The following is a 12,658-nucleotide window of genomic DNA, read 5'->3' on the forward strand; positions in this document are numbered from 1 at the left end:
TCACTGCCTTAAGTGATAGCATAAGTATTTGCAAGCATGAGAAAGGGATTATCCAAAACACCTTTAACAGTGTTATTAATGAAAGAAAATACTGTTTGATCTACTCACAAGTGATTGCTGAGCAATGCGCTGCAGCATATAGTACAGATGCTGTTCAGAATACGGATGACCTTTCCAGAGCTGACCAAGGTCAGAATACAAGCTCAGGGTAAAAATGGTCAGGTTCTCTGGCTTGCATTTCTACAGCTAAGGTCTAGATGCCTCATGAGGCTCCCAGGCTGAGGGAAGAGTGCCATCTGGAGGATCTCCATTTCAGAGAGAAATGCATTTGCAGAACTGACCAAAAAATTGGTCGGGATCCACATAGAAATAGGAACCATTACCAAATAATTGCATGGATTTAGGCTGTTTGCAGACTGGCCTTTTTAATAAAAACTTTCCTTTGGGAAACCTTTCTTGAATTTCATCACTCAAAGTCATTTGTATAGTTCTATCTGCTCTTTAGGAAGGGGGTTTCTTCTTGGCCCACCTCCACATGCTCCACCAGATGATCTATCCCTAACCAGAATGAACATGCACTTAATCATCAGTTATCAATTGCCTTGACCAGGGAGGAGGATAGAGTCTGCCTACTCTATGTGCCATATTACTTTTAATGGCAAAAATTGCAATTACTTTTGCACCAACCTAATATAAACTATTCATTAGGTGAAACAGTCCCAAGGGACTGAATCTACATAGGCTAGAAGAGCTGCAATGCAGTTTTCCGTTCCTGTGAAAAAAGGAGTGAAAATCATGCTTCTCAGTTACAAGAGATCCTACCTCCAAATTGCTGTAACTGTCAAGCAACAGGAATAGCTTCTATGAAGAAAAGAAATAGGCTGTTCTGTGTAATAGCCCTGTGATGCATTTATTTCAGTTCTACCCTTAGTTCCCCATTCTCTCAATTGCTGAGAAAAGTAATGCTACCTGAAATTACATGAATTTTCAAAATGGGTATTTTCTTCACCTGTGAAAATGGGCCCTTCCTCCTCTTAGAAAGCCAACTTCTTTGTTCTCCAAAAAAACAAAGCTGATTCAGGCAATTCTTTTCTGCATTCCCATAGTAGGACATGTGGAATGTAGATAAATAGCTTGTTGCTAACCACAGCTGAATTCTTTTACAAAAAGAAAACCAGTCTTCTTTCTTAATAGTTCTTGTATGACCCTTAAATAGGAAAAAGAAAGACTAGGCAACCAGAATGACATGATTAAAGGGGCCAAGCCAGAACTAAGAGAAAGGGTAAGGGCAGGAGGAAAATCAGTTTGTTCCACGTCTGCAAGGAAATGGAGGACCATCTCATCTGCAAGGCTGAAGACTAAGGAAGCACACCCACTGGATTAGCTATTTATTTATTTGTTTGTTAGGGTGGGGGGAGAGAGAGTCTCACTCTGTTGCCCAGGCTGGAGTGCAGTGGTGCAATCTCGGCTCACTGCAACCCCCACCTCTCGGGTTCAAGCAATTCTCCTGCCTGAGCCTCCCGATTGGCTGGGACTACAGGTGCCCACCACCATGCCCGCTAATTTTTATATTTTTAGTAGAGGTGGGACTTCACTATGCTGGCCAGGTTTATATTAGCAACTTTCTTCAGACAGTACCTGCCTTAAAAGAACCTAAAGGTCATACTCCTTACCCTCTTTTCAGGACAGGAGACTATATTTTAGTATGAAGAGATATAATCCAAAGTCCTAGACAGGTCCAGGATAACCTTAACATAACACATTCCTCCAATGGCTGCAAAGAGTTAAAAACACAAAAAGCTGAGATGAAGGATTACCTATGTCCACCAAATAAAGGATTAGGCTCTAGAGACCAGAGTTAGCATGTCATGGCACATGCATTCCAAAGAAACATTGGCAATTTAAAACCTCTGCCAATTGACAAGATAAACAGTGTTGAGAAGGCAGGAAAGTCCAACCAAGAAAATAAAATTTAGTTGAAATAGCAAAAAGTGCTAAAAATGTATGCTTAACAAAAGTCCTAGGATCCTAAGAATTCTGAGAAATTTTCAGGTAGTGTTATGATGAAGATGACCAGTCAGTAAGTCTTGTGTGCTGGTCATAAACTTCAATAAAAAGAATGGCATAGAACGTAAGACATCTTGGTCTCTTTTGTCAAAGCTCCCATGTTATGAAAGACACCCTTAACTGTAAAAAGCATTCATTATTGGAAAGAAAAATTACAGGAAGTCTCCTTAATTCCTGCAAGGACAAATATGGTGCCCCACTCCTCCCTTCCCCTCCACCCACACCCTCAAAATAGCTCCCATTTGCTCAGAAATTCTCTACCCTGACTCCTGGAATCCCCACATTTCCTTGTTCCAAAGCCCAGGCCTACATTTACAATGTATATAGTTCCCAGAGGGTTCTGGAAGCAACATGAAATAATGCTGCCTGACAGTTTGTTAGGTAATCAAAGGAAGATGGCTAGAAAGTCAATGCATTGAGGTGCTTTACTTGACGATTTATCTTAATATACAGTTCTTAAACAAAGCCTTGTACAGGCCAGGTGGTAAGATATTCTTCTGTAAAGTCAAACTTCCGTGATATACTGGTTCACCAAAACCAATGGGCATTTCAAAGAAGTCTTGAAGGGAGTAATTATGCCAAGGGAAGAATCCACATATTCAAGACATAGCTTTCTTAAGAAGACAGAGCTATTTAATTTTAGCAAGGGCAGCTGCTCTTCTTTCTGTGTTCTGAAACAAGGCACGAATTAAAGCTTTTACTTCGCTGGAAGAGAACGCAGCTGCCAGGGGTCCTTTTCCATCTGCCCACCTGCAAAACAAAAGATAGAGTTCCATTTCCTATTAGGTCTCTGAAGTATAAGCAAGACTTAAGAATTGCCTATTTGATCCACATGCTTATTTGCTTGACATGGAAAGAAAACAAATCCTGGGCATCCTTCCTTGTCTTTATAGAACTACCCCTCAATGTCTTTGACCTCTTTGCTCACTCGCTACAGCTGCTATCAGCACAGCCAGATAAAGAAACTAAGTGAGGAATATGAGACTGTTCTCCCTTATTCTATATCGAGCCCTCTTTGAACTAATAATTATGACCATACTCTCATGCCTTAGGCTCTGTAACTGTATTACAGAGTACGCCACAGGCAACAAATTTTAACTGATGAAGGGCTAGTATAAAAATATATAAAGAAATCCCATGAATCAATAGTGAAACCACAAACAACTTATTAAAATAAACGGCAAAAAAATATGAACAGGTGTTTCATAATAGAAGAAACATGAATGACCAGTGAAAAGACGCTCAACATCATTAGAATTTAGGGAAATACAAATTAAAATGACAATGACCTATCACTGCATGCCAATTAGATTAGCAGAAATTTTCAAGTCTGAAATACTGGTGAAAATGAGACTAAACAGGACAAATAAACCATGAAATATTTGTACAATGGAATGACACAGTGGTGAAAATAAACAAAAAGTGCTAAAAATGTATACTTAACAAAAGTCCTAGGATGCTAAGAATTCTGAGAAATTATCAGGTAGTGTTATGATGAAGATGACCAGTCAGTAAGTCTTGTGTGATGGTCATATACCTACCATCAGCTACACATACCATCAAGAATGGATTTCAGGCCAGGCACGGTGGCTCATGCCTGTAATCCCAGGATTTTGGGAGGCCAAGGCAGGCAGATCACATAAGGTCAGGAGTTCAAGACCAGCCTAGCAAACATGGTGAAACCCTGTCTCTACTGAAAATACAAAAAATATCCCGGTGTGGTGACAGGCACCTTTAATCCCAGCTACTCGGGAGGCTGAGGCAGGAGAATTGCTGGAGCCAGGGAAGCAGAGATTGGAGTGAGCCAATATCACACCACTGCACTTCAGCCTGGGTGTCTCAAAAAAAAAAAAAGAATAGATTTCCAAAACAATATTGAAGAAAACAAGCAACTTAAAGATGATTTCACTTACACCAAGTTCAAAAAAAGGCAAGTTTAAACTTTACATTATTTAGGAATACATCTAAATGTGGTAAAACTATAAAGAAAAGCAAGGAAATAAATAAAAGTCAAGATAGTGGTTACCCCTCATGGAGAGCATTTGGAGAAGGGTATACGTGGGTCTTCAAAATACTGGCATTATTTTTCTTAAGTTGGGTAATAGGTACATGAAGTTTACTCTTCTTTCTTTACATTGAGAATATAGAGTATATCTACTGTATTCCTTTATATGTATATTTTACAACTTTAGCCTTATATTTACTGAAATCTCTGGCGGAAAATTTTTCCTAGGTAAAAAGACGTTAAGTCACATTCTTAAGACTGCAAGAAGGCCCTTTAACAACAGAAAGAAAAATTCTTATCTGCTGCCCTCTGGAGCCTATTACTTAAAGACATCTTTCTTACTCACTAAGACTTGTAAATAATAAATGAATAAATCTAAACTTTGTTTGAAATGTGATTATATTCTGATGTGACTTTTTTTCCATGTGGAGATCTTGTTTACATTGTGTAAATGACTAATATTTGCAGCAAACAACTCAGACACATGCAGGATGACTGGTCTAATATAACCAGACATCTGTAGTAAACCAAGCTAAAGCACACAGACAAGTACCTATGGGATGGAGATGACGTTAAGGCCTCTACAGAGAGTCCTCTATGCAAGGTATACATACTGACCAATAATCTACCAAGACGATATAAAAGCATCCATGGATATGTAACTGACCCATATCTATTCTGCTTTGTGCAATGGCCTCCACACAGTATGATATGATACAGCATACACTTACTGGCCACAGCAACATTAACTGATTGTGTTGAGAGAAAACATCATCCATTATATTTAAGAAAAAATGAATCTCTTCTAGGTCTATGGTGCTTAATCTCTAAAACTACTGCACTCCCTGAAGAAAGACTGCTGGTCAATCAAACAGTAGTTTCATGCTGAATATTTAAGATAGATAAAAGTCACTTCTCCAGGGTTTCTTTTTCTTTTTCTTTTTCTTTTTTTTTTTGAGACAGAGTCTCGCTCTGTCACCAGACTGGAGTGCAGTGGCGCAATTTCGGCTTACTGCAACCTCTACCTCCCGGCTTCAAGCTATTCTCCTTCCTCAGCCTCCAGAATAGCTGGGACTACAGGCATGCACCACCACACCTGGCTAACTTGTACTTTTAGTAGAGACGGGGTTTCACCATATTGGCCAGGATGGTCTCAATCTCCTGACCTCGTGATCCATCTGCCTAGGCCTCCCAAAGTGCTGGGATTATAGGTGTGAGCCACTGCACCCAAAATGCATCCAGGCTAGGTGCAGGGGCTCATGCCTATAATCCCAGCACTTTGGGAGGCTGAGGCGGGGCGGATCACTTGAGGTCAGGCGTTCAAGACCAGCCTGGCCAACATAGTGAAAATCCATGCCACTAATGTGGTGGCATGCGCCTGTAGTCCCAGCTACTCAGGAGGCTGAGGCACAAGAATCGCTTGAACCCAGGAGGCAGAGGTTACAGTGAGCCGAGATGGCACCACTGCACTCCAGTCTAGATGACAGAGAGGGACTCTGTCTCTAAAATGAAATCAAATAGCCAGGTGTGGTGGTAGGCACCTAAAATCCCAGGTATGCAGGAGGCTGAGGCAGGAGGATACCTTGAGCTCACAAATTTGAGGCTGGAATGAGCAATGATTGAGCCACTGCACTCCAATCTGGGTGACAGAGTGAGACCATGTCTCAAAAAAAAAAAAAAAGAAAAAAGCATACACTGTTGCTTAAAGTGAGCAACAATTTTCAATTTTCCATCAGATGTCAGAAGGTTATAATTCTTACAGTTGCCAGATCATTCACACAGCATGCCAAAACCACATATTCAAGACCAAAATAATATGGATGAGAAGTCTTTCTGTTATAAAACATGGGAAAGTGGTAATAAGATCTGCACTACTATAGATCATGAAAAGGCCCCAGCTACTGCTACTCAATATTAAAGTTTTTCATGAGTAACACGAAGAAACAGGGAAAAACTGTGCTACCAAGGGCACTATTATTCTTTTGTAGCTATCGAGAGTTACATGCCTCTGTAGAAGGGTTACACATACCGATCCCCAATTTCTTGCAAGCTGGCTTGTAGCATCATCATCAATTCCTTGAATGGCATCCATTTTGGCACATAGACTGGAACCTCTTCTTGATATTTCTTGTTCTTGCTTTCTTCAGATAAAGGTGCAAATACTTGGGGTCCTTCATCCATCACTGTTTTGCATAAGGAATACAATCTATCACCATCTTCAGTAGATATGTCCTGGTTTTGCACAAAGGAAACACAACAGAATAGAATTGGGCCAGCTCGGAAGCGGGGAAAGGGCAGCAGATCTTTGATGCTTGCTGCCCAGGTGGGTCAGCTAAAACATATGTTGTCCAAGCAATTTAGCACAAGTTACTAGACACTACATTTTATCAGCTGTCTGACAATACTTCTATATAAGAATGACACAAAACATGTTTCAACAGATTGTCAGTAATTTAGTTTGCCTGCATGAAAGAGCCTGTTTCTCCAATAGAATGTCACACAGCTTGTTACAAAGCAGGGGATGTTATTACAAATACGGACTTAGTCAATCTGTGATTTAGAGGCATCAGCTGGCCACGTCTAGACAATTTTCCTGAAGAATCACATGTAAAATTTAAACTACAACAGTGCGTTGGAAAAATGGAAACTGCACAAGACTGTATTAACTTTACTAAATCAAATTACTGATTTAGTCATTTCCGTATTAAATGACTTCACACTATACAATGCATCTCAGGACCACTACCCAGTTTCTAACTTCCTTATTCATAATCTAGATGGTAGGTTGAGAAATAGTACAATCCCCCTTTCACATAAAAGAGATTAACTAGTTTCTAGCAAAATAAAAATAAAAACAAAAAACAGCATGAGTTAGACATGATATATGAACAATCTCTTCAACATCACTTTCTTAGCAAAGGCATAATCTGGGACATGAATTGCATCTCAAAACTGGTGGAGCATCTAATGGCCCTTACCTCTAGGGCAGTAATTTTGCCAATGATCTCAGAAATTGCTGTATTGAGTAAAGTTCCCATAGCCTTGCAATATATATTCACTGGCAGGACATCCTGCCACACAGTTCCAAGTCTCTTTAGTTGGTGCAGTACCTGTAGAAGAATACAGCAATTTACATGGAAGAAAGATTACTGTAACTCCTATTTTCCAGATTTAAATTTATCATTTGTGAGTTTATGGGGAAAGTGGTATTATGCCAAAATAAGGTAAAGTAACTAAGGATATATGCTTCTTGAACATTTAACCATAGTGATATCCCTGGTAGATGAAAAGCAGACTCATCAATCTGAGGATAGGAAAACTGCAGCAAAAAAAATAAATCACTTAAGAAAGGGGAACATTAAGATAAAAGCCAGTATTTCAAATTCTCAAATCTAAGTTTAGGAATCAACTAATTGGTACAACGGACTTTCTAGGTACTAGTTGAAATTATTGGGTCAATAAAAAGACAGTTTCCTGTTGTCTTGGTGGAAGAGGGGAAGAAGAAGTTCTTAAACATGACAGTAAAAGATATGTAGAGTTTCCAAAGGTGGCGATGCAGGGAATCAACTGAGTACTTGTTCCATATTGTCTTCTGCTTTAAAAAATAAAGCATCTAAGGATAGAATGCAAATTTCAGTGCTAGCAAGAGCCTCCTACCTGCCGGACTGCTTTACTTGCTGCAGAGTAATTCTCTTCATCGTCCATATTTGAAAAGTTCCTAGCACTTGATAATCTTTCCAGAAGTTCACCTTTCTGTGCCCGCATTTGGGCCAAAAAACATTCTGTCCCTATCATGGAAAAACAGAATAAAAATTTTTTAAAGCTGTTCAATTACATACTGCAAAACCAGGATAGAAGAGAGATGCATAAACCATGTATCTGTTCTGCCTATATAAAAATAGTTTCTAGGTAATATCAGAAAGCTGTCCTGAAGCTACTAGAAACAATCACCTTGAATATATTAGCCCATCCCTCACATCCTACCCTCCAGATAATAAATAAGTCTTTTCCAGTAGTTTGCCTACAGCCAGAATCAGCTAAGAAAAATTACTATAGAAAACGGAACTACTTATTATTCTGATATATCTACACCACCTAAGGGAAAAGTAAGGAAATGAAAAGCTAAGTAAACCATACAGATTCTCTGCTATGATCAACATATTGATTTACTCCGTATTTCATTTCTTTTGACTTTTAGTATTCCCAAGTAAAACTAAGGGAGGTATAAGATGGGGGAGCTATCTTGGGGTTTTGCAAAAGAACTAGCACTGACATCAGTGAGCTCTTACCAACAATATTATTACCAACAACAGAACTTCCACAATACAAATCCTATTATGTGTCATTGTAATGACATAATCCTGATCTGGCAAATTCAATGCACACTAGCAATGCAGTTTGGAACTCTAACATACCATGAAATGTTACAAAAAAGTTAAAAAGTCTCCCACAAAGACAACACTCACCTTATAAAATTAAATAACTGGAAACACTTGCAAATTAAGTGCCCTCCCACTTTCCCAATACAGCTCAGGACCACTACCTAATTTCTAATTATCTCATTCAAAAATTATAAAGATACCATATTGACAAGCTCCACAATCCATATGCTTTCCTACACTTAAAGTATCAGTTACCAAGTCTCCTGAAGCCAGGTACAAGATCCACAAAAGTAGCAGTGCCATCACAAAGAATGGGGGCAAGTCGTAATCTGAACTGATGTCCGAGGGTCAGCAAGTGGTGAGCAATAAACATACAGTTGTTGTGATGAATAGCAGCCAACTGGGGAAGTTTTTGAAGGTTCTCCCTGGGCCAGAAGGAGGGGTAGAAAAAGAAAGAAACCATCTGTTACTGAAGTTGGGGTTGATGAAAGTCACAATGTCTCCAATGTATTTCTAGGCTTTAATAACCATTCTAGTTTCTAAACACTATACCTAACAAGATAAAATCTCACCACTCCCACTCCCAGAGTGAAGCTATTCTACTGAATGAGATCTTATCCTATAAAACTATCCTGGTGATTAACAAAAAAGATAGATTAAGGGAATCAAGATTTTTGCCTCAGTCAGCTTTTTGTACTGAAAACCTAGCAGAGCTATGCATAATAATGTCCTTGAAATTTTACACAGATACATCTATGGAAATACAAGTTTACTTCCCCTTTCTCCAAATTCTTGCTTCATTTATATAATGAAGTGTTCAGTTATTTTCTAATTCACTAGTTTTCAAAAACTGACTACAGATTAGAGTCATCTGGGAAATTTAAAAATACACAAATGTTTAGACTTTACACCAAACAAATTAAACCGCAAGCTCTAAGTGTGAAATCACAGCATTTATACTTTTTAAAATCTTTCCAGGTGACTTTAATTTTCATCCAGGATTGAAAAATCACTGGTTTAATTCTTTTATACATATTGGTCTTATCTACCCAGCTTGGGAAGAAATCTTGTCTTGTATTTCTGCTATCGACCCACTAACAGTCATTCAATTAATACTTTCTAGTTAGCTAACTCAATGTAAAACTAGGATATACACATCAGAAACCAACAATCGAAGATAGTTCTCATTCCAGGCTACACATCAGAATTATCTGTGGGGTTAAAAAAAAAAAAAAAAAAAAGCATGCCTGGGTCTTACATCAGACATAAATCAAAAGCTCTTGGAACAGGGTAAATATGTACGTTTTTAAATATCTGTAACTTATTCTAAAATACTGCCAAAGCTTGGCCGGTGTGGTGGCTCACAAATGTAATACCAGCATTTTGGGAGACGAGGGCAAGAGGATCACTTGAGCCAAAGGAGTTCAAGACCAGCCTGGGCAAAATATAGAGACTCCATCTTTACAAAAATAATAAACAATATTAGACAGGTGTAATGGTGCATGCCTGTGGTCCCAGCTATTTGGGAGGCTAAGGTGGAAAGACTGCCTGAGCCCAGGAGATCGAGGCTATAGTGAGCCATGACTGCGTCACTGCACTCCAGCCTGGGCAACAGAGCTAAATTCTGTCTCAAAATATAAAATTGAATGAATGGAATGAAATTGAAATGAAATGAAATAAAATAAAATAAAATACTGACAAAGCTGAGAACCATTATCTAAGGACGGTGGTTCTCAAAATGTGGTACCCTGACAGGCAACATCAGCATCATCTGGAAATTTGCTAAAAATCCAAGCCCCACTCCAGACCTACTGAATCAGAAACTTTCGGCACAGATCAAGCAATCTGTGTTTTAACAAGACTTCCAAGTGATTCTGATGCACACTAAAGTTCCGAGTTATACAAAGGAGAAAGAAAGGCAAATCTAACTCCACAACAGTGTGAAAAATGTTTCCAAGCCACAAAATGTCTAAGACAACTGTCTTTGAATCCCCAAAGACAAGGCTGTCAGCTAACCCAAATATGCTTTCTCTTTTCCTTTGCTTGACTAAGTAAAAAATGAAATAAGAATTTTAAACCACAGTAAAAAGGATACAAATAAAACTAGTAAGGTTACAATAAGCTTTTTATAATAAAAACAACAGGTGAGCCTAGTTTAAAACATCCCAATTATTAAAAAATACTTCAAATAATAAACGGCTTTTGTCTTTTTTATTTTTTCAATTAGAGACAAGGCTATGTCTTGTCTCTAAGCAACTATGTTGCTCAGGCTAGTCTCGAACTTCTTGCCTCAAACAATCCTCCCCGCTCTGCCTTCCAAAGAGCTGGGATTACAAGTGTGAGCCACTGTGCCTGGCTGATTTTTGTCTTTGAAATCCAGAATTCTTGGTTAAAGAATAGCTTTGTTGACATATTATCAAAGATATTAATGAAAGCATCTAAACGCTTTAATTCAAATAACAGAAAGAACTGAGCTAGAGGTTTAGAGTTAAGCAGTTCTGAAATGCTTAGCATCAAAACAAGGTAGTTCTTTTGAGTTTTAAAATGTGTATCATGAACTATACTGCAAAATCATAGCATCCTTATTAATTTAGTAAGAAATGACCAAATCCTTTAAACATGTGTTTTAAAATGATTTTACTGCATTTTAGTAATCAAAATATCTTTAGTAGGAATATAAAATGACTTGTTTTAACTTAACTTACACATTTTAGACACACAATTATTATACAGAAATAAGACACAGTGGTACTTACTTGTGATATGTTGGTACAACATCATGGAACAAATGGAAGATATTCCTCACTGAGTAGAAAAGTTGAACAGCACTAAAATGAAAACATAGGCTTAACAGAAATGCCTAAGAGTACACTAAAAATAAGAAAAAAATTTAAGCCAAGTGCATCTTCAGTGAGAATCATGAGCTAAAACTACAGTTGCAGAGAATACCTGCCTTGGTTGCTGGAAAACACCATTAATCTAGATGGAAATACATTCTCAACCAGTATTTACTAACTAGACTACAATTCTAAACGCTTGGATCCATTAATAATTTTAAGAACATCAGCATTCAACCCAAAGCCTCTTTTCTATTTATCAATTTGTCTTCTGCCAGTACCCAGAGTATCCCTTCAGTAACAAACGGAGCTAAGCCTCAAGCAAATGTCACCTACTCACTGATGCACTACAAAGGGCAAGGTATCAATAACAGCTCTCACTTGGTTCTTTTCAAATCAGTCTGACTTTCAGTTTTCACCTTTTCTCCTTCTTACCTCAATGCAAGGAGATGAGTCAACATTTCTAGGATAGAATCTAGCCATCAAAATTTTTTGCCCTTTAAATCTAGCCGTAAAACACCTAGAGATTATTAAAATGCACTTTTAAAAGGCAAACATAAGGTTTGTATAGCTTACCTCTACATAAGAGTATCTTAAGCTATGTACCTAAAAAGCTTACAGGGATTCCACAAATATCTAGGAAAATAAGTCACATCCAAAAACAGTTATTACTTGATTATTATAATACCTGATTAAATTATTTCACTTTTGCTGCATAAGCTGCTGGAGTTTGATAATGAAAAACAGGGTTGCTGCATTGTAGCTATGGATTTGTTTGTCCTGTTAAAAACTATTACTTTTAGTGTAAAGAATGTCCATAGATAGTCAGTATGCAAATACTGTTTGGTGTTTTTTGTTCTCAAAAAATTTAAGAACTATTGCCCTGCATCTCTAACTTCTGCTCTGATATATTTCAGGAGAGTGCCACGTGAAGAAACAGTACAATATTCATTTTGCCGACAGTCACTCCTATATTCATTTTCTTCCTTCTTATAATTAATTTTGAATGGACATGTGAATATAATGATTCATTAAAGCCAGGGGAAGTTTCTTGGGAGACATGTTCTTTCTAGAGCAGAATAAAATAAAGGGGTTTGCAGCCAGGCACAGTGACTCATGTACTCTGAGAGGCCAAGGTGGGCGAATCAGGAGGTCAGGAGTTCGGGACCAATCTAGCCAACATAGCGAAACCCCATCTCAACCAGAAATACAAAACTTAGCCAGGCATGGTGACGCGTGCCTGTAGTCCCAGCTACTCAGAAGACTGAGGCAGGAGAATCACTTGAACCCAAGAGGTGGAGGTTGCCGTGAGCCGAGATTGCACCACTGCACTCTAGCTTGGGCGACAGAGCGAGACTCCAAAAGAA

General features: G+C 38.4%; 1 protein-coding gene across 2 annotated transcripts in view; it reads right to left on the minus strand.

Annotated features, from left to right (window-relative positions):
* Positions 1–1,376: 1,376 nt before the first annotated feature.
* The window catches only part of ZW10 (zw10 kinetochore protein), a 37,603-nt gene continuing 26,321 nt past the window's right edge, over positions 1,377–12,658 (minus strand). For both annotated transcript variants that reach the window (XM_035264600.3, XM_002807271.7), the window contains 6 exons: positions 11,211–11,282; positions 8,710–8,879; positions 7,730–7,860; positions 7,051–7,182; positions 6,102–6,304; positions 1,377–2,817 (listed from right to left, as the gene is read on the minus strand). In XM_035264600.3, the coding sequence (XP_035120491.1) occupies positions 2,697–2,817; positions 6,102–6,304; positions 7,051–7,182; positions 7,730–7,860; positions 8,710–8,879; positions 11,211–11,282 (829 nt within the window). In that variant the 3' untranslated portion in view covers positions 1,377–2,696. The remainder of the gene's footprint in view (positions 2,818–6,101; positions 6,305–7,050; positions 7,183–7,729; positions 7,861–8,709; positions 8,880–11,210; positions 11,283–12,658) is intronic.

This window comes from Callithrix jacchus, chromosome 10 (genome assembly GCF_049354715.1).
Source record: "Callithrix jacchus isolate 240 chromosome 10, calJac240_pri, whole genome shotgun sequence".
Lineage (NCBI taxonomy): Eukaryota > Metazoa > Chordata > Mammalia > Primates > Cebidae > Callithrix > Callithrix jacchus.